The sequence below is a fragment of the Zonotrichia albicollis genome, chromosome 2 (assembly GCF_047830755.1).
Source record: "Zonotrichia albicollis isolate bZonAlb1 chromosome 2, bZonAlb1.hap1, whole genome shotgun sequence".
NCBI lineage: Eukaryota > Metazoa > Chordata > Aves > Passeriformes > Passerellidae > Zonotrichia > Zonotrichia albicollis.
Genome location: NC_133820.1, coordinates 18,093,021 through 18,111,577, shown reverse-complemented (window position 1 = coordinate 18,111,577; position 18,557 = coordinate 18,093,021). Strand labels below are relative to the sequence as shown.

The window sequence follows — 18,557 nt, the reverse complement described above, 5'->3', positions numbered from 1 at the left end:
GCAAGGAATGCATAAGCATGGAACAGTCACAGACCACCTGCTTTAGAAATTGAAGTGCTTTAATGTGAAGTGTCTTAGTCCTAACAGAAGAAGGATGGGTTTGAGGTGTGTGAGGTGCTGCACTCTAGATGAAAAATTTGGTGTAGGGCCCTTGTTAAAATAGTGAACCTTGGGGGAGTCTGAGGTGATAATGAAGGCTAATGGAAAAAAAATCACAACTTGGATTATTTGATTTTTTATTTTTATATTCCATTTTTTTTCCTCCCTGGCTTCCCTGTTGTAAACTGGAAGTTCTTGGAATTAGTAAACTAGAAAGTTTTTATGCAAAATGATGTCTTTTTAAATGTAATTTTTACTTTTCTAGCAGTTAATTATTCTTTTATTTCCTGGCTTGAGAGTGAACTTCTAAGGCAACAGTTTCTGGCTAATCAGTTGGAAATGGTTTATGGTTTCTTCTGTACTTCTTCAAATTCCTTACTATTTACATTCTTTTCTGGTCTCTGATTGTAATCTGTCATTTTATCTCCCTCCATTCAGCACATTTGCCCATGTTTTTCCTCTTTCCATTTTCTACTCTCCCCACATGTCCTTCCCTTCCTGGCCTCTAAATTTAGCTGTTACATGTCTTGGAAAAAGGAAGAGTTCTTTTAACAGACTTGCATGTGGTGAGAAACCCACCTGCAGGGCTGAGAATTTTGTAATTAAGTGTAATTTGTAAACACATTTCTGCATATTAATCTTCCCTCAAAATTATTGAAAACGATAAGTGTTTTGTTTTCAAGAATCTTACAGCTTTCTTTTCTTCGCACATTGTTTTCATGGGTTGTCAGAATCACATTGTCCAAGATTTGTAAGAGTAGAGTGTTACTCTCAATTTTTCCTTTCAGTTTTTGTGATGGAGGGAAGCAGTTCCCTCCCCAGGCTTCCCTATTCATCCAGAACCCAAAGTTTCACCTACAGAGATTGGTGGAGTTGGAAATTGTGCAGAGGAGTAAAAAAGATTCCATGCAATGAATGGTGAAGGAGAGCAAGGAGAGGTAGATCACTGTTGAGAAAGGGATTATGTGTGAGCCTGAGTGATCCTATTTAAATATACTTTGGCACAGATTTGGTATGTCATGATATATATGGAATAAAAGAAGTGCTGAAGTACATTTTGGTTTTATTTTTGAAGAAGCTGGGAGAAAACAAGATTAATTTTACAAGGAGGTGGTCATCTTCTAATCAAGTGGTAGAAACTCAATGATCTCAAAAGGTCTTTTCCAGCCTAGTTGATTATATGATTTTATATTTTGATATAAATTGATCAAGAAATAGATAATCTTTTTCTGCTGTGCCATAAAATTTGCAGTTCTGTCAGTGAATCAGGTATTTAAATAAATATTATGATAACGCAGTGTAAATAATTTCTTGTGTTTGATGTTCACAACTTTGCAAAACAAATCAGTCACTTACCACGAGGATTTTGAGTATACCAAACTTCAAGTTTTCAAAACACCAGCTACAAATGGGAAAAACACCGAAGTAGTATTTTGAAAACAGAAAGAAATTAATCTTTTTATTTCAAAATTATCATGATTCCATTGCTTTTATGTGGCATATGGTTAAGTCACTTAAAAAAAAAACAAATGGCCACAACAAAAGCAGGTTACCCTGGGGCAAAGGGATGGTCTTCAAAGGATGGTGAAATGAACAGGGGTGTTTGCATTGAAGGTGGTTTCATGCAGCTTGTTCCTAAAAGTTTGTCTCATTTTCTACCATGCAGTCCTGATTGCCTCATTCAGCACTCTCAGCCACATTGAATCGAGTGATTTTTAATTTTTTTGCTTTTCCCCATTTGCAGACTGAGGTTGATCAGAAGTCTGAGCCAGCTCAGCTTGAGATGGCCTGGTTGGTACATCGAGTGCAAGGCTGCTGGGATGGGAAGGAGGGGACAGGGCTTCTGGTTCAAAATTTAATGAGAAGCTGCTCTGGGATTACCAGCTGAGACACCTGAAGCAGAGTTTCTGGTTTTTTTCTTTGCTATGGAGGTTGCAATCCTTAGTAAAGAATAACAGTGAGGAGCAAAAGACCCAGTGGAACTCAGCCTCAAATACTTTGAGCTGTTTCCAGTTCAGCTCAGCTGTGGGTTTAAGGTACAGTCCAGGGACTTATCTACTTTGTTTGAAAACAAAGTGTTACTGATAGAAAGTTATCAGTTCAACATCACAATGTTGTCAGCTGAGGGGAAAACTAAGTAGAACAGGGCTGTAGCTTCTTTAAAAGCCAATCTGACTGTGATTTTTAAAAAACACACCTTAAACCAGAACTCTGAGTGACAAGAATATGAGAAGCAAAATGGAAAATGCTTCCTTAGTGAGGAGAATGATGTGAAGTGCTGCTGCACTGGTTATGCTCAAGCATGGGGAGAGTAAAATGGGGAAGGGATGTAAGGAAAGTGTGAAGGGATGTTTTCACACAATGTCTCATTCTCTGAGATACAGAATATCTCATCTTCCAACGAAAGAAAGATAAGAAACCCAAAGCAATGAAAAGACAGAGTTGTCTTGTTGTGCTGTTTTTGGTTTTGTGGACCTTTTTAAAAGGATCCAGGATTGTAGAGAGTAATTAAGGGGGTTGGGATGCAGCTTGCCTGTGACTGGCCTTGAGCACAGACCTTTTTCCTGCGGCTCTGCCCAGCTTGGGCTCCCCATTCACACAGAGGCAGAAAGTAGAAGTGGCTTTTTCATCTGCTGTTCGCTTGTGGCTGCTCTGGATTTCACAGATTGTACCAACGTCACATTAAAGTACTTTGAAATATCATAATGTTTTTGATGGTATTTAAACATTCATGTTAAGTCTGTAATTGCTAAGAATAAACCATTGCCAACAAATGAGTCATTGTCAGTGAGATGCATTGTCAGTAAGAGACTTCAGGCAAAGGGGGAAGATGAAAGTCTGAAGGTCATATATTCCATGTTTTTCACAATTTCAGAGCATTAACATAAATCATCTGTATTTTATGTAAGCAATTTAAGCACAAAATTAATTTTTACTATTTTAAGATGTTGATGATCAAGATAATTGCTAGAGTGCTGTTTAACAAGCATAAAATCAACTCCCAGTGTTTTTTTCAAAATCAATTACTGGTTTTGTCTGTTCTACAGTTAAGATCTGCAAATTACTGTGAGAATCCTTGACTTTCTCTGTTACCCCATTGCCATAAACTCTTGCAGCATCAATGTTGAAAATTACTTGGCCTTCAGGGTTACATTAAGGGAAAAAAAAAGTGTCCCTTCTGGTTGAAAAAAAAAACAATCCTTGTCTCATCTGGCAGATTGGACAGTGTTACCTTCAGAGCTGAGACATGCAAGCTGAGTTTGCCCCTTTCATCAGAAAAGTACAATTAATTCCAAAATTTACTGGCAGTGATTTGGGGGATGGATTTCTTTTTAGTAGATTGATGACTGTAGCAATACCATGCTGCTGAGGTTCACCTCCACAGTCCAGCTTTTTTAGTTTATTGTGTCCTGTTGCCCCTTTCCTGTTCACTGTTTCTTAAAAATTGGAAATTCCTTGAAATGATACAGGGAATACTGCATTCCATGGAGGTAGCTATAGTGACACTGTGATAATCTGAAAGGAGAATAAAGCGAGATCTCTAAGAATATAATGTATTCTTTTATTCCCTGGGTAAATGTAGTTGGAAAAAATATTCGTGCTTCTGAGTTCATGCCACATTATTTGACATTCCACTTCCTGTCATGGTCATTTTCTTATTTATTGAATATATTTTTTTTAAATTTAGCCTCCTTTTTTCATAGTTGCATGTAATCATTTTGTCTCACATGTGTCTTAGTTCTTAAGTGCTGTTGAATCGTAAACAATTTCTGGAAAATCTGTGGGAATGAAAGATTTCAAAGAGAATTTTGGAGGACATTCCTGTACAGCATGCACTGCTCCAGAGCACTCTGAGATCTGGGAGCTGAGCCCCAGGTGAAGCTGTGGGAAACGTTCTGGTGCTCACCCTGCTTGGTGCTGTTGAAATTTCGTGTTTTTAGTGGGGATTTGGAGTTGTGATCCTGAAAGCCCTTTGAATGCAGAATTCATACTTAAGGGAGAAGAGAAATCTTTGGTTTTTATATTTATTAGATTGATAATATTGAGGGAACAGTGGGGGCCAGATTTTCTGAGGTTTGGTTTTATTGAGGGGAAGCTTTGTTTGCTTTTGTTTGGAGATTTGTTGGTGGGAAATGGTGTGGGTTTTGTTGGATTTTGTTCGGTTTGTGGGGTGTTTTTTTTTAATGGGTGGTCAGTAGAAATGCTGGACACATGCAGGTTGGTTATAACAAACAAAGCAGTGTTTTGCTTTGGGAATTTACTTGGTTTTATTACAGGTGCACCCAGTAATAAAACCTTTAGAAGAATGAGAACTCAATTTCTCATGTTTTCAATTATCTGCCTTTTAGTAGAAATACTGATTCTGTCTTTCACTTGCAGAAATTTTTCCTCCTCCTTTATACACAAAGCAGTTCTTTCAGTAGTTTGCTTCGGGCTTATGCTTTCATCTTGCCCGTAAATCATCAATTTAAATATAATTTTAATTTTTTAATTATTCTTCTAAAGATTCTCATTTGTTAGTAATGTTAAGACGTGCTGCTTATATTAGGATAAAAAAAGTCTGCAAAAGAATTAAAATGTGCATGAATTGTATGAATATGCATGAAATATAAAGAAATTAAATGCTGATGTACCGATGAACAGCTTGAAGTATTTATTTATAGTCAGTCAGACACTTTTCTAGCACTTATTCAAATATTTCTCCTGTATATATATACTTATGAAAGATATTCTTAGCTAGTGCAGCTATTATATGCTAGCACAAAACTCTTATAGGCGTATCATTCATGTTTTATGTTCTTTCTCCAAGTAATAAGTAAACAAGTATTTAGGAAAATTTTTATTTTCTTTTCCTAAACAGAAATTTTAGGAATATTTCTGATTTTGAGCCTTCATGTGTTGTTTAACCTCCCAGTTGTCTTTCTTGAAAGGGCTTAAATTAGTAATCTTTAAGTTTCAACATTGTACATTGAAACCATATGCATTTTAATTATTAAAAATAACTAGTCAAAATACATGCAGTTATGAGACGTTTTAGTTTCTCATGTCTATTTTTATGTCTTGAATTCTACAAGGAACAACTGCTTTTTTAGGTAAAAAACAAGGTGAAGGGCTTGGGCCCTTGCAAGTTGGATATCCAAGATTTCAAGCACTTCACACAAAAAAGCATTTTGTGGAAAGCAAAATGAAATTAATCAAAAGATAATTTCAATAAAAATGTAAGTGGTTGGAAAGCAGCATTTGGGACTGAAATTTCTCTTAGTCTTGGTAGTTTGCATATGTCAGTGGCAGAAAGACACATCGAAGAAGTAAATCCATGGAAGTTTTTTAATGCAGCATGGCACTGTAATGAAACTGCAGGAGAGTTATTTTGTGTGACTGGTTTTGACAGTGGATAATGATCCCACAATGTCTGCCCTACAGACTGTTCTCTTTTATTAAACTTACCTAGTTTCCCTTGGCTTTTTGACTAATTCCTGTAAAACAGGATTACAGGTGTTTGAATGTGTAAACTTTTTTTGACTAATTCCTGTAAAACAGAATTACAGGTGTATGTTAGAAATGCCACGGTTACAAAGAGGAGTAAGTGCTAAAACTGAATTACTCTGCTGTGTGGCACCTTTGGTCATTTGGGAGATGGGGAAGAACACACCATGGGAAGAGGAATAGGTGGTTCAGAAGTTGAGCATTCAATCTAAGGGTATTGGTGGGACAACCAATATCTTTGGATATCCTTATTGGCTGGATGGGGCAGCCCTGGGTGTATGGACAGGCTGGGGAATGACATGGAGGAGAGCTGTAGAAAGGGGCCTGGGTGTCCTGGTCAGTCAGTGGCTGGTTGAACATGAGCCAGCAGTGCCCTGGCAGCCAGGAGGGACATCCCTGTCCTGAGGGACATCAGGGACAGCATCACCAGCTGGGCAAGGGAGGGGATTGTCCTGCTCTGCTCTGCACTGGGGCAGCCTCTCCTCGAGTGCTGGGGGCAGTTTTGGGCACCACAATGGAAAAAAGACATGAAGCTATTGGAGAATGGCCAAAGGCAATAAAGATGGAGAAGGACCTGGAGGAGAAGCCATGTGAAGCTGAGGGCACTTGGTCTGTTCAGCCTGGAGGAGACTGAGGGGAGACCTCACTGCAGTTACAGCTTCCTTGTGAGGGGAACAGGAGGCACAGTGACCGGAACTGAGGGAACGGAGTGGCCTGAAGCTGTGTCAGGGGAGGTTTAGGTTGAATATTAGAAAAAGGTTCTTCCCCCCAGAGGGTGGCTGGGTACTGAACAGGCTCCCCAGGGCAGTGGCCACAGCAGCAGCCTGGCAGAGCTCAAGAAGTGTTTGCTCAGTGCTTTCAGGTACATGGTGTGACATTGGTGGATGTTCTGTGCAGGGCCAGGAGTTGGACTCAGTGATCCGTCTGGGTCCTTTCCAGCTCAGCATATTAATTGATCCTGTGAGCTTGATTTGTGGACCTTCTCCTTAAGAGACACCTCCACCCATCCAGACAGATCCACTTTTATCAGATGTAGCTGTAGCTGCAAGATTGGCCTTCAGGGCGCGCAGAAATCACAGAATCACGGAATAATGTGGTTGGAATAGGGCTCTAAGATCATCGAGTCCAACCTGTGCCCCAACACCTAACCAGGCTATAGCACCAAGTGCCATGTCCAGTCTTTTTTTAAACACATCCAGAGATGGTGATTCTGCCACCTCCCTGGGAAGAGCATTCCAGTGCTTTATTATTCTTTCAGTGAAATTTTTTTACTAATATCGAACCTATCCCTTCCCTGATGTGGCTTGAGACTGTGTCCTCTGGTTCTGTCAGAGACCGACCCCACCTGTCTACAGCCTCCCTTCAGGAAGGTGTAGAGAGCAATAAGGTCACCCTTGAGCCTCCTCTTCTCCAGGCTAAACAGCCCCAGCTCCTTCAAACGTTCCTCACAGGGCTTGTGTTCCAAGCCCCTCACCAGCCTTGTTGCCTCCTCTGGATGTGCTCAAGCATCTCAACATCCTTCCCAAACTGAGGGGCCAGAACTGGACACAGCACTCAAGGTGTGGTCTCACCAGTGCCAGGTACAGGGGAAGGATGAGCTCCCTGCTCCTGCTGGCCACACAATACTCAGAAAATACTCAGAGTGTAGCCACAGGTCGCCAGCAAGGACTGAGCTGAGCTTTCAGTGCAGCTGTGGGGGCTGGAGGCTGAGTCCTGGCACGACCCTGGCAGCTCCCAGTCATCCCCATCCCTGTGACATTGTCCTGCTGCTGGCAGTCTGTCAGGCTGTTAGCACAGGAATAGCTGAATTCCACTGTTGCAGAAATAATGCATCAAAGGTGGAGGCAAATGGGAGTGTTGAGATAGCTTTGTGAAAATCACTGTACAGGATATTGCTCACTAAATTCAGATGCAGCCTTTTTATGGCTTGCAAAAATACAGCTTGGATGATCTTTCTATTTGAAAATAATTTTTTCTCTTAGAGCTTGTCAGAACAAGAGATTTTTCGGAACACACTGCTGCTATTCAGTGTATTTGTATATGTGGCTTTTGTTCCTTCTGTCCTCCAGCAAGGTTTGTTTTTTTTCTCCTATCTGTAAGTTGGCTTTTTTTTTTGAATCTTGGACAAAAGTACCTGAGTGTTTACACTGCACAAACGTTTCTGTTATGAGCTGAATTTGTTCTGAGCTCAGAAAGCAGTGGAGAGCAGCAGGATGAGCTGCTGTAGCTGCACATGGAGCGTGTCCTCTCCTGACCCTCTCCCCTGGTCCCAGAGATGCCTGGCAAATGGAGGCTTGGCACCCTGCCCCAGCTGCTTACACAAGGCTCTCCGTGTCCTACTTATCGGAACAAAAGCTGCTCTGAGCAGCACGGGCATCTCACCTAGGTCACACAGGCAGAAAAAGCCATCTCCTGACAGAATTTCACTGAGTCATGATGGAGCTTTGCTTCGTGGTAAGTCGGTGAGGATTGTCAGGTTTCAGATGATGGCTTGCCTTGCTTGCTGAGTATATGCAGAGCTATTAAACTTGCTGATGTCACCCTGGAGAGGAGGAGGGAGCAGAATCACTACAGAGGTCTCAGGTTTGCACGTAAACAGAGACAGTACTGAAAATCTTGCACTGAAAAGAAAAGGGTTCGTTTTGCTTTTGGCATTTATTGATTAAAGAAACAACAAAACCTTGGGTACTTGCCTGTTACATTTGAAAGCGTCGGTGTTAATTCTGTGAGAGAAAGCATGTCAAGTTACCTAAATCAGCATCAGATTACTGATACTTTACTACCCGACCTAGTGCTTTCATCAGCTCTCTTTATATGGAATCCACTGTACCTCTCATCCTTGGAAAGGTTATCCTCGGAATTGTTTTCACAATCAGAGGCAAGTCAAGGACTCCAGAGATGGAATGGGCTGCAGATAACTGTGCAATTACAGATGGCTACAAATCAAGGTGATTTAGGGCTTGGCTGATCTTGAAAGTCATTTCTAACCTAAACGATTCTGTGATTGTGCCTTGAGCCGCAGCCCTTGAGAAGAGCCTGTTAGTTTTTAACATTCTGAACACTGCCTGCTAGGTAAATCCTCTTACTGGGGATTTGAATTTCTATAGACTGCTGTCTGCCTTGAGGTATTGTGTGTCGTCTCTGAGCTGCAGCGGCCTCTCCTGCATAACAACTATTCCACACAGCAGTAGCCAGCTCAGTGCTGCAGTATTTGAGAGGGGTGCAGATGTTTGCCAGCCGCTGCTGTTGGTTGCAGAAATGGAAGTTGGAAATTATTATTATCTTTTAATTTTTTTGGTGCTGGTTATTGGGATTAGTGGATCTGCATTTGGCTGATGTGTTAGAATGTGTGCATGGGGTTTTTTTTGTCTGATTTTGGGTACTTAACGGGGAGCTGTGTATTATTTATCCGGCAAGAGGTGTAGGTTTGCTCGTGTGTGTGCATTTCAGAGGTTCTTGGTTTGAAAGGCTCTGGGGTTTCTCTGTATTGCTTTTAATTGTGATAACTGTCTAGTGCTAATGGTGTGTTTTTCTGTAGTCACTGGCTTTGGTTTATCAATTTCTTTACCGTTTGTAGATTAGTGAACAGTGCAAATAGAAATTTATCACACTAAGAAAATTTTCGTGATGTGGATTTTTGAATTTCAAAAGTTAGCTACTGTAACAGTGAATATTTAATTTTTTAGAAGGCATTGCTGAGAATATTTCTGCTTTTTTCTACTGTATAGCACTTGATACTGTTGGCATACTTATATATTAAAATGGTTAGCTATTCTTGCATGGTTGCCTGCTTTCTCTCAGTGAGTCTCACTGCAGTAACCCTTCAGAAGAGCTGCTACAGAACAGTTGTCAATCTTTTTTCTTTAGATCTGCTTATTTTTTCTAATAGCATTGCTAGGTGAGAGCAAATCTGTTCCATTCTGCTTTATCTTTCCACAGTAATTGTAAGTGATGGTGCAAGATGACACATCTGTACAGGAAGGATTTTGTACCTTTTAGATCAGTAACACTCAGTTGTACAGGCCAGAGCCTTTTTTTTTTCCTTTTGGCAGGCAAAATGCAATTTAAGATAGAGCATTTTATTTTTATTTAGTTTTTTTTTTTAAAGTTGTCTGCTTAGTAGGATCACTATGGTAACAGACTAAAGGATGTCTCTGAGGCACTCAACCTGCATTGCAATGTAAGTGAGGGGAGATGTAAGTTGTCTGCCTGCTGAGCAGGAGGGAAAGGAACAGACACAGCAGAGAAATAACCTAATATTTAATATTTGTAAGCTATTATTTAATGCCTGTGCTAAGGTTAAAAAGTTATTTTGCAGTGTGAATCCATTGGTTTTTGTGTCCTCTTCTGGGGGGATATTGCTAAAATGTTAATTATAAATAATGAATTTGTGTTGCTATTTAACTTGAGTTTGGTCTATTTTTAAAATGTTGGTAAATGTTACAAATTATCTTGATGAAGGGAGGAGGAGGAGGAATCTGCATTAGTGTATATTATGGAAATGTCAGCATTCTTCTTATGTCTTGTTATGGATAATACATTAATTTTCAGTGTTTTGTCCCTATTAAAATTAGGGTTTTTTGGAAATGTGGTGGTCCGATAAAATCTTACACATCTTAGAGATGTGTTTTTACAGACATACTGTACTCAAGGAGTTATTATCACCATGAGGAAAGTTAAGTAGCATCTAATGGCTCTGAGTACAATACTGAAAATGTTGCACCTGTCCATTGATACAGACTTTATTTCTTCCCAGCTACTGCAGTAGGCTCCCAGTGCCACCTAGTTTGGCATGTTATAATATATATAATGATATATAATATATTAGTTTGATCTAAATTATCATTTTTATGCTAAGAAAATTAAGTATACTAAAGTGTCAGTCATATTTTGTGTATTAGAAATCACCTGACACTGTATTTTGTAAATAAATGCATTTATTAGCAGAAGAATTTCATAGGGTGACTCTTAGGCTCCTGTGTTCCTAGGCCTTATTCTCTGCTGAGTTAATATTTCAATTGAAATTTCACACCATGTGGGGATTTTCTCAAAAGTTTATGGAAAAGTTCAGGCACTGGAGTTTCTGTGCCTGTTCCATTCATTTTTATACATTTGTGTCTCAAATAGTGATCAGAGAATTAACATGGTGTTACAGACAGACTTCATTGCTCTGCTCTTGTGACCTTCTTTACAGATGAGTGAAAAACTTAGCTCAGAACCTAGAATGTTTTAAAAGATACTTTTTGTATTCCTTAAAGTGATTAAAATTATACAAGCTTTAATGTTTAACTGAAGTTTTCTCAACATCTGGAGGAGAGGATGTGAGAACATATGACCTCCTTATGAACTCATGTTCTAATGTGGAGGTATTCATATTAAATTCTTTTTGACAAGAGTTCAATTTTTTAAAAACTTAAGATCACTCAGTTTGTAGGGAGAGTGTTCTGTTTTCTAGATGGATTGAGTGCTCAAATATTTATCTCCATGAGGCTGTGAGCTGGTGTGTCTGCAGTCCCAGTTGTGTGTATAAAAACTTAATCTTCCAATTTTGACCATTCATTTGATGCCTTCATTATTTCAGATGCAACCCCAGTTGTTTTATGAAGATCTGTTGCTATCTTACATTCCTAGAAGCATTGAAGCGTTTGCAATAAAAAAAATTTACTTTCCTCTAGTAAGCAGTTGAACAGAAATTGAAAACAGGTTTTTTTTAAGACACATGGTAAAATGCAGTATTGATTTTCGAGTACAAAATTGATTTAGTCTTAGTAGTTTGCCCAAGTGCTAGCATTACTTTGTTTCAAAAGCAAATAATTCTTTTTTTCTTTCCAGCATTTTCAGTTAGCTTTGATTGACTGCAATCCCTGCACTTTGTCTAACGCTGAAAGTAAGTAACCAATAAGTATTTACTTTGTTGTGGATCTTTTTTTAAATCTTATGCTTGCAACTGAATGAATTTTAATGAACCAGGTCTTCAAAATCAAAAGATTTGGTACTGAGAGAGGGAGACTACAAAAGCAATCTCCCCCTCTCAGTGGAGACAGACGTTCCAGTGGAATTGTGGATTGTTTTAGTAAATGGAATAAGTAAAAATTGAGACTTAGCTTATTCATTACTGTGAAGGCTTGAATTCTGGAGGAAACGTACTATTTGAATGCTTTTTATATATTTATAAACCTGGAGCTTGTGCCATGGCACTAATTTAATTCCAATTATTTTAAAGTTTGCATGATCTTGATAATCTATAACTTTTCAGTGATTACTTTCATGCCATTTAAATTTATAGATCCAAAATTCAGCATTAACCTTACTGTAGAAATAAGGGAAAAAAATTGTTTGGTTTTTGATTTTTGATATCAGCTATCTATTAGTCTGTATTTGAACATGTTAATCTTTAGTGCAGTGTGATCTATCATAGGCAGAATGTTCTGTAGGCTGTAACAGAGTGTCCTGCAGGTATTTATCCAAAATTAGTGGAATTGTATGTAAGAAAAAACATTTGTTTCTCTGTGTTTTGGAGTCTGTGAGAATTAAAAGGCAGAATTGTGAAGGAAATTATTCCTTCCATTTTTAAGGTCATGCTTGAGCTTAATTTGTTCATGTAGAGCTTAAGTGACCTCCCAAGTCTCACTTCATGGACATTGGATATAATATTTAGAAGCATTTCTATAAAAACTGGATGCAATTGTGAATATTGTATCAGCAAGGTAGTGAAAGGGAGTTTGTTCACGTGGCTGAAACCACTGGCTGCATCAAGGAGCCAGCTGTGCTTCAAGGCTGTCTTCAGTGCTTTGTCACTTATCAGCAACAGGCACAGATAATTTTGTAAAAAATTGCAGAATTCTCCCAGAGTCAATAGGCTTTTATTACTTTTCTACCAGACATGTGATTCTCTATTGTATTTCTTGTTTGTTGATATTCTTTCTCACTAACTTTATGGGTTTTCACTAAACCTCTGATTTTCTGTAAGGTTTTCCTAACCCTTCCCCTGCAGTCCCCTATGCCCCCAGATTTGTCTGGAGGGCTGTGGAAGTTTTCCTCACTCGGGGTCACCAATTGTGGTGGTGTTCACAGGGGTCCCAGGACGAGGGAAGAGAATCTGACTCCATATTTCAGAAGGATGATTTATTATTTTATTATATATATATATATTATATTAAAAGAAAATGATATATTAAAACTATACTGAAAGAATAGAAGAAAGGATTTCATCAGAAGGCTTGAAAGGAAAGGAATGTAATGATAATAAAATCTTGTGACTGACCAGGCAGTCCGAGCCAGCTGACTGTGATTGGCCATGAATTAAAAACAATCACATGAGACCAATCACAGATGCACCTGTTGCATTCCACAGCAGCAGATAATCACTGTTTACATTTCATTCCTGAGGCCTCCCAGCTTCTCAAGAGAAAAGATCCTGTCAAAAGGATTTTTCATAAAATGTGTCTGTTACAAAGGGCTGGCCCCATATAAAGGCTTCAGTGCCTGACCAGCCCAAAGGAGGAGGATGAAGATGGCTGAGAGGGGCTTGGCCAGGTCCCACTGTGCTGTTCTGGGAGCAGAACTGACCCCCCTGCCCAGCCCAGGGTGTTGGATACCCTCACTAAATGCTACATTTAATCCTCCCCTTGCATTTCTGAGGGCTGCATTACACTGAGTGTGCTCCCAGCAGAAGTGTTTGAGTGCTAAGCATCTCTTCTTCCTATTTAGGCAGTCTCTAATCTGACACCTTTAATTTTCCTTTCCCCTCCAAGGCATCACTTCATTTTGGAGCTTCACACTGAAAGGGTTGTTAGGAGGGGAAAAAAATAAGAGAGAGATTTTTTAGATAATGAACTCCTGAAACAAATGCAGGGCTTTTCTTTCATCAGTACAGAGTGAAGTTTGATGATGCAGTGAGCATAATGGGTGTGTTATGTGCCCTTTAGCAAGGAACACAAAAAGTTTATTAAAATTTTAGATGATGCATTTTATTCTGACCTGGTTTCCAAAGTGCACTCGGCTTCCTTCTTTACAGCAGAGGACAAAGCAGTGCACAAAGGGAGATATTTTCCCTCCCTTATGACCCAGAGTGAAACCCTGAACTCCATATTACCTGTTTGTATGGTAATTTGGTGTCATACTTTCCTGTAGCTTCAAGGGAGAGAATCTCTGTAATTGAAATAAATTGAGCTTGGCTCAAACACAGGTATTTTCTTACTTGTAATCCTCACAAACATGGTGCAAAAGTCTGTCTCAAAGGAACTTTTCTTTCCTCATCAAAGCAGAATGAGGATTACATTTATCTCAATTAGCTTTAGCTATCTGCCATTCCATGGATAGCCCAGGTTAGCAGTTCTCAAGTCTTTTCTGTGATGATTTGAGCAGTGTGAGGGTAATTTTCTCTCTGCTTTTACACTTGAACAACCCATTCTTCTTTCCCCTGCCAGCAATCTTCTTGCCTGCACAGGCTGCTGGTGGTATTTATGGCATTCTGGACAATTTGTATGAGGAATTGAAAATGCTTAACAGTAACAATCAAAGTATCACCTGTAATTAGCACTTCTGGTTCAGTTTAACAAGGGAAAGACAATTCCTAAAAGGAAGAAAAAAACACCTAAATTTAAGATCCCATATAAAATTGGCAGTGTGTAACATAATGTTCTGCAACCCAGCTAGTTTTCTTGGCAGCTGAATAAAAATGTTTATTTCTAGCTTGGATATGTACAGAAAATGCTACCTGTGTTCTCTTACCTCAGCTTCCAGAGATTTTATTGCTAAGTTTACTGAAAGCTTAATGGACTCTGGACAAATAAAATCCACGGACTGCTTTTCTCAGTATCTGTTTGCAGTTTTTGTGTTTTCTTAGAATATTCAGTCTCTGTCAGGTCTGGTATATTAAATGTAAAGTATCAATGTACAAAAAATACTCTTGGTATCTTCAAAACATAATTTGTCTTGGGTTTGCATTGATAAATTCGAAACATTGTTAATCCCTCACTTCAAAACTGCAATTGCTGTTGTTCATTAAAACTAATAATTTTGATTTTCCCACTCTTACAGTTCAGTTTCACATTGCCCACTTATATGAAATCCAGGTAAGCTTTTAAGCTCATTTTCATAAATTGCGGTTGAGTTTCAGACTACGTGATGTGATCAGTCTGTGGAATTTGGATTGTAGATACTTCAGTAAAGTTTCACTAAAGTCTTGAATCACTCAAGAAACTTGACTTTCTTTGGCTAAAATGAAAATATTTTTTGTGTGGAGTCTCATGCTATAAAATAGGATAGGTATCTTAATAAACATATATTTACTAATCTCCCATTTGGAGTGCAAAAAAATTTCACAAAATACAACTTTCAGGAAAATTCTTTTATGAGATTCTATTTATATATAAAAGGTTATATATGGATTTTAGAAGGTGACATTTCTCAATTCATTTATCTAAATTCATTTTGTTTCTCATATACACACACAGAATCAATCCCAACTAGTTGCCCATGTGCTTTTTAAGTATATTTGGTATATTAGACAGGAAATTTTCAAATTTAAGTGCAATTTTAAAAGTTTTTAAATTTCAGTTCAAATTGATGCATGTGGCATTAGGGATCTGTGGTCAACAGCAAATAAAGCTGTGTTACTAATTCTGGATCAAATCCTACCACAGAGCTTTTCAGGTGAATCTTTTGGGAAATTACAGAACACTCCCCGAGCTTTCAGAATATAAATAAATTGAAACCAAGTGGCTGCTGAGACAGCTATGTCTGACTGGTTACATAATATAGATGTTGTGCCCTTTTGCCACATTTATAGGTGTCATATGACTGAGGAAGGGATGTGGCATGGAAACAAAACCTGTTGCAAATGAAATGGATGACAGACCAACTATATTTTCAGTCAGTTAGAAAGTAAGTGCTGTCTTTTGATGGCACAGTGAAAAATAGCCTGAAGTATTTCTATATAAATAATAGATATGAATCTGATAAACAGAATATTTTTCTTTTGAGTGCTTTTGGTGCAAAGTTGTATGACAGAACAGAAATCTGCCATCCCAAAGCACCATTAATCCATAAATTCATGGATTGTTGTGGTTCTTACTTGGTTACCATCCAAATTGCATTCAGCACTTGAGTTCTGTTTTACTCCAGCAGATCAAAAGGAAGTTAAACGCTCCAGGTCACTGTGCCAGGTGTGAGCAGTGGTGGCTGTGCTTAAGCTTTGCTTTCTGGCTGACAATTACAGCAGCAGGAACTTTGTTCTCATGCAAATCAGAGCAGAAAGTGCATTCTGCTCTTAGGTTTGGTTTGTCTCACAGTTCTGCTTGGGAGAGGTTTCTTGTTTCCTGGAATTTGACAAACTGATAACCAAAAGAGTCCTGGCTTCATTCTGGTTATTACCTCTGACACAATTAGAGAGGTTTTGGAGACTGGGTGGTTGCTTGGTTTCTTTCACAGGACACAGTGAAACAGTTATTTTAACCCCTCCATATACTTGAAAATTATCTACTCTCTTAATATTAATGAAAAAGTGAATTCATTTCTTAATTAAGTACCACAGTACTGCACTTTAAAGGATGGATTTCCAGGCTCTGGACAAGAGACAAGCCTGGTGCTGAGGAGAATTGGCAGTGGTTAATGCTGGTTTCTGATATTTCACCCTGGAAGTGAGATGGCTTGTATGGTGTCTAAAGAAAGATGCTGGATTGGGTTCTCCTCCCCTTTTCCATTTCTAAGACCATTCATGATGCAAGAAACATCAAGGACTTAGGAATTAGCATGGAGGCATCAAGTTCTCCCCTGTGAGGGTGGTGAGGCCCTGGGCAGGCTGCCAGAGCAGCTGGGGGTGCTCTGTCCCTGTCCCTGTCCCTGGGAGTGCCCAAGGCCAGCTCAGAGCTCAGAGCCACCCATGTAGGCAAAGGTGTCCCTGCCATGGCAGGGGGTTGGAATTAGATGATCTTTTAGGTGCTTTCCAACCTAAACCATTCTGATTTGATGAAATAAAACCAAATGTAAACATGGGGACAGGTTTTGTTAGTATTTTAAGGCATGTAGATAATCAGATTTCTAAAGATTAAATGCTACAACAAATAACTAAAGTAAAAGATAATCTAGGTCTGAAAAATGTGCTCTATTTTAAAAGGCCTTTCTAAAACCTCCTGAACCTGTAAACATATTTTTTAATAAAATGTGACTGTTAGGCACTAATATTTACCTAATTTGACATCTGGATTGCTGCCTCCGCTGTCATCCTCTACAGTGAACTTCTGTTCATTTGCTCAACATTCATAGTCATAAACTACAAATTTTGTTCCCAGTGCTAAATTTAAAATCTTTTCCTGATTGTTTTTCTTTTGCTGGACATGGATATTTTATTTATTTATATTATTTGTTTTCTTACCAGTTGTCTGCATTTCATGAACACCAATTAAAAATCTTTTCTACCAACTTCCCCTTGTTCCATTTGAAAGTATGTAATTGCTGCTTTAATTTTTCTTCCTGACTAGAATAAGGTTTTTAAATCACCAATTTGTCTTTTGTGATTTTGAGATTTCAAGAACTTGATAACATTTCTAAATTCTACTAGGTATTTAATTGTTTAGTTTTCTTCCCAGTTGTCCCTTCAAAACACCAATACTGATTACTGTGTTCTCCTTGCTTAAAACAAATGTAATTAAGCCACAGTCATTTGCATTTAGGTGGCCCCATTTATTTTAATGCACTCTTCATCTCTTTGCCAGAATGAAGTCTAATGTTGAATTACCTAAAAGCATATTTGTGGAAGAGGAGGCACAGAACAACTGAACATTTAAAATACATTCATTTTTAAGCAACTGTTGTTAGGGAGTGCAAAGATAAATGCTGACATTATTACCAAATAATTAATCAAATAATTATTGACAAGTCTTAACCTTTAATATACACAAAACAGCTCATACAGTTCACAAAAGTCAATAAAGACCCCCAGTCCTAACCTGAAAATGGGTTTCCTGTACCGAAATCTGTTTGTGTAGGGAATTGAAAATTTAGTGTTTCTAGATTGTAGGCACACCTAAACTGTACAGCAGATAATAAGATATTGAACCTTCATTATCTAGGCATTAACCTTTTTTATTCTGCATGTGGTGGGATTCTTACTAGGACAACAAATATCTTGAAAGAGGCACTTCAGATATGCCAAAGGAAGGAAAGAGGCAAAATTATACCAGCCACCAATTACTGATGATCTTGGTTTTTTCCTGGGAGGAATTTGTGTGGGGTTTTCTCAGCTATAGATTCACATTCAAGTATTCCCCTTAAAAGCAGAATATTCAATATTGTAGTGTAAGAAGGATAATGCATGTATGAGGAGTTGACAAAATTTTAATAATTTGGAAATTTCCCTCAATTATTTTAAGTAGACAGTTTCTATTAACTATTATATTTATGGAAGTTATTCCCTTACCATATATACATATCACTCATTAAAGCTTTCATATGCACTGTATGCAAAAAAAAAATTCTAGAATTTTTTTGTCAATGTGTTTGTGTGCTGTCAGTGCTGTGAAATCGTTGCTATTGGTGATCTGTTGTAAGCTCTATGATTAATCCATTTACTTTTTTCCTTTTGCAGAGAAAGTATCACTCTGCAAAGGAAGCTTATGAACAGCTTTTGCAGATCGAAAACCTTCCTGCACAAGTAAAAGCAACTGTCTTACAGCAGTTAGGTATGTAAAATTAACTTTTATTTTCCTCTGTGTTTCGTTTTTGCCATCTTTGCCTTCAGCAGTGTTTTTTAAGGCTCCAATTCCAAAGAGAGTCTTAGACACACTGCACATGGTATGTGAGATTTTCACCAAATAGAACATGTAGAGGTAGATAATCAAGTAAATAAGAGAGGAGGAAAATATTTTGATTAAACTTACAAAATTAAAAAGCTCTTGTGTGTTAGATTTTGGGCAGTGAGGGTGGTTTTTCAGAGAAAGGGCAGCAATTGGAATTCTGTGTTCTCTGTT

The 18,557-nt window shown here is 38.3% G+C and overlaps 1 protein-coding gene across 17 annotated transcripts in view; it reads left to right on the top strand.

The window, feature by feature from the left end:
• Nucleotides 1–18,557, top strand: part of KDM6A (lysine demethylase 6A) — a 150,904-nt gene that overhangs the window by 82,048 nt on the left and 50,299 nt on the right. For 8 of the 17 annotated variants that reach the window (XM_074534506.1, XM_074534501.1, XM_074534512.1 and 5 more), the window contains exons 7-9: nucleotides 11,419–11,473; nucleotides 14,629–14,663; nucleotides 18,176–18,269. In XM_074534506.1, coding sequence (XP_074390607.1) covers nucleotides 11,419–11,473; nucleotides 14,629–14,663; nucleotides 18,176–18,269 — 184 coding nt within the window. Of the gene's footprint in view, nucleotides 1–8,021; nucleotides 8,041–8,672; nucleotides 9,767–11,418; nucleotides 11,474–14,628; nucleotides 14,664–16,966; nucleotides 17,033–18,175; nucleotides 18,270–18,557 lie in introns of those variants that run through there. The other 9 variants (XM_074534498.1, XM_074534509.1, XM_074534503.1 and 6 more) reach the window with 3 other exon arrangements.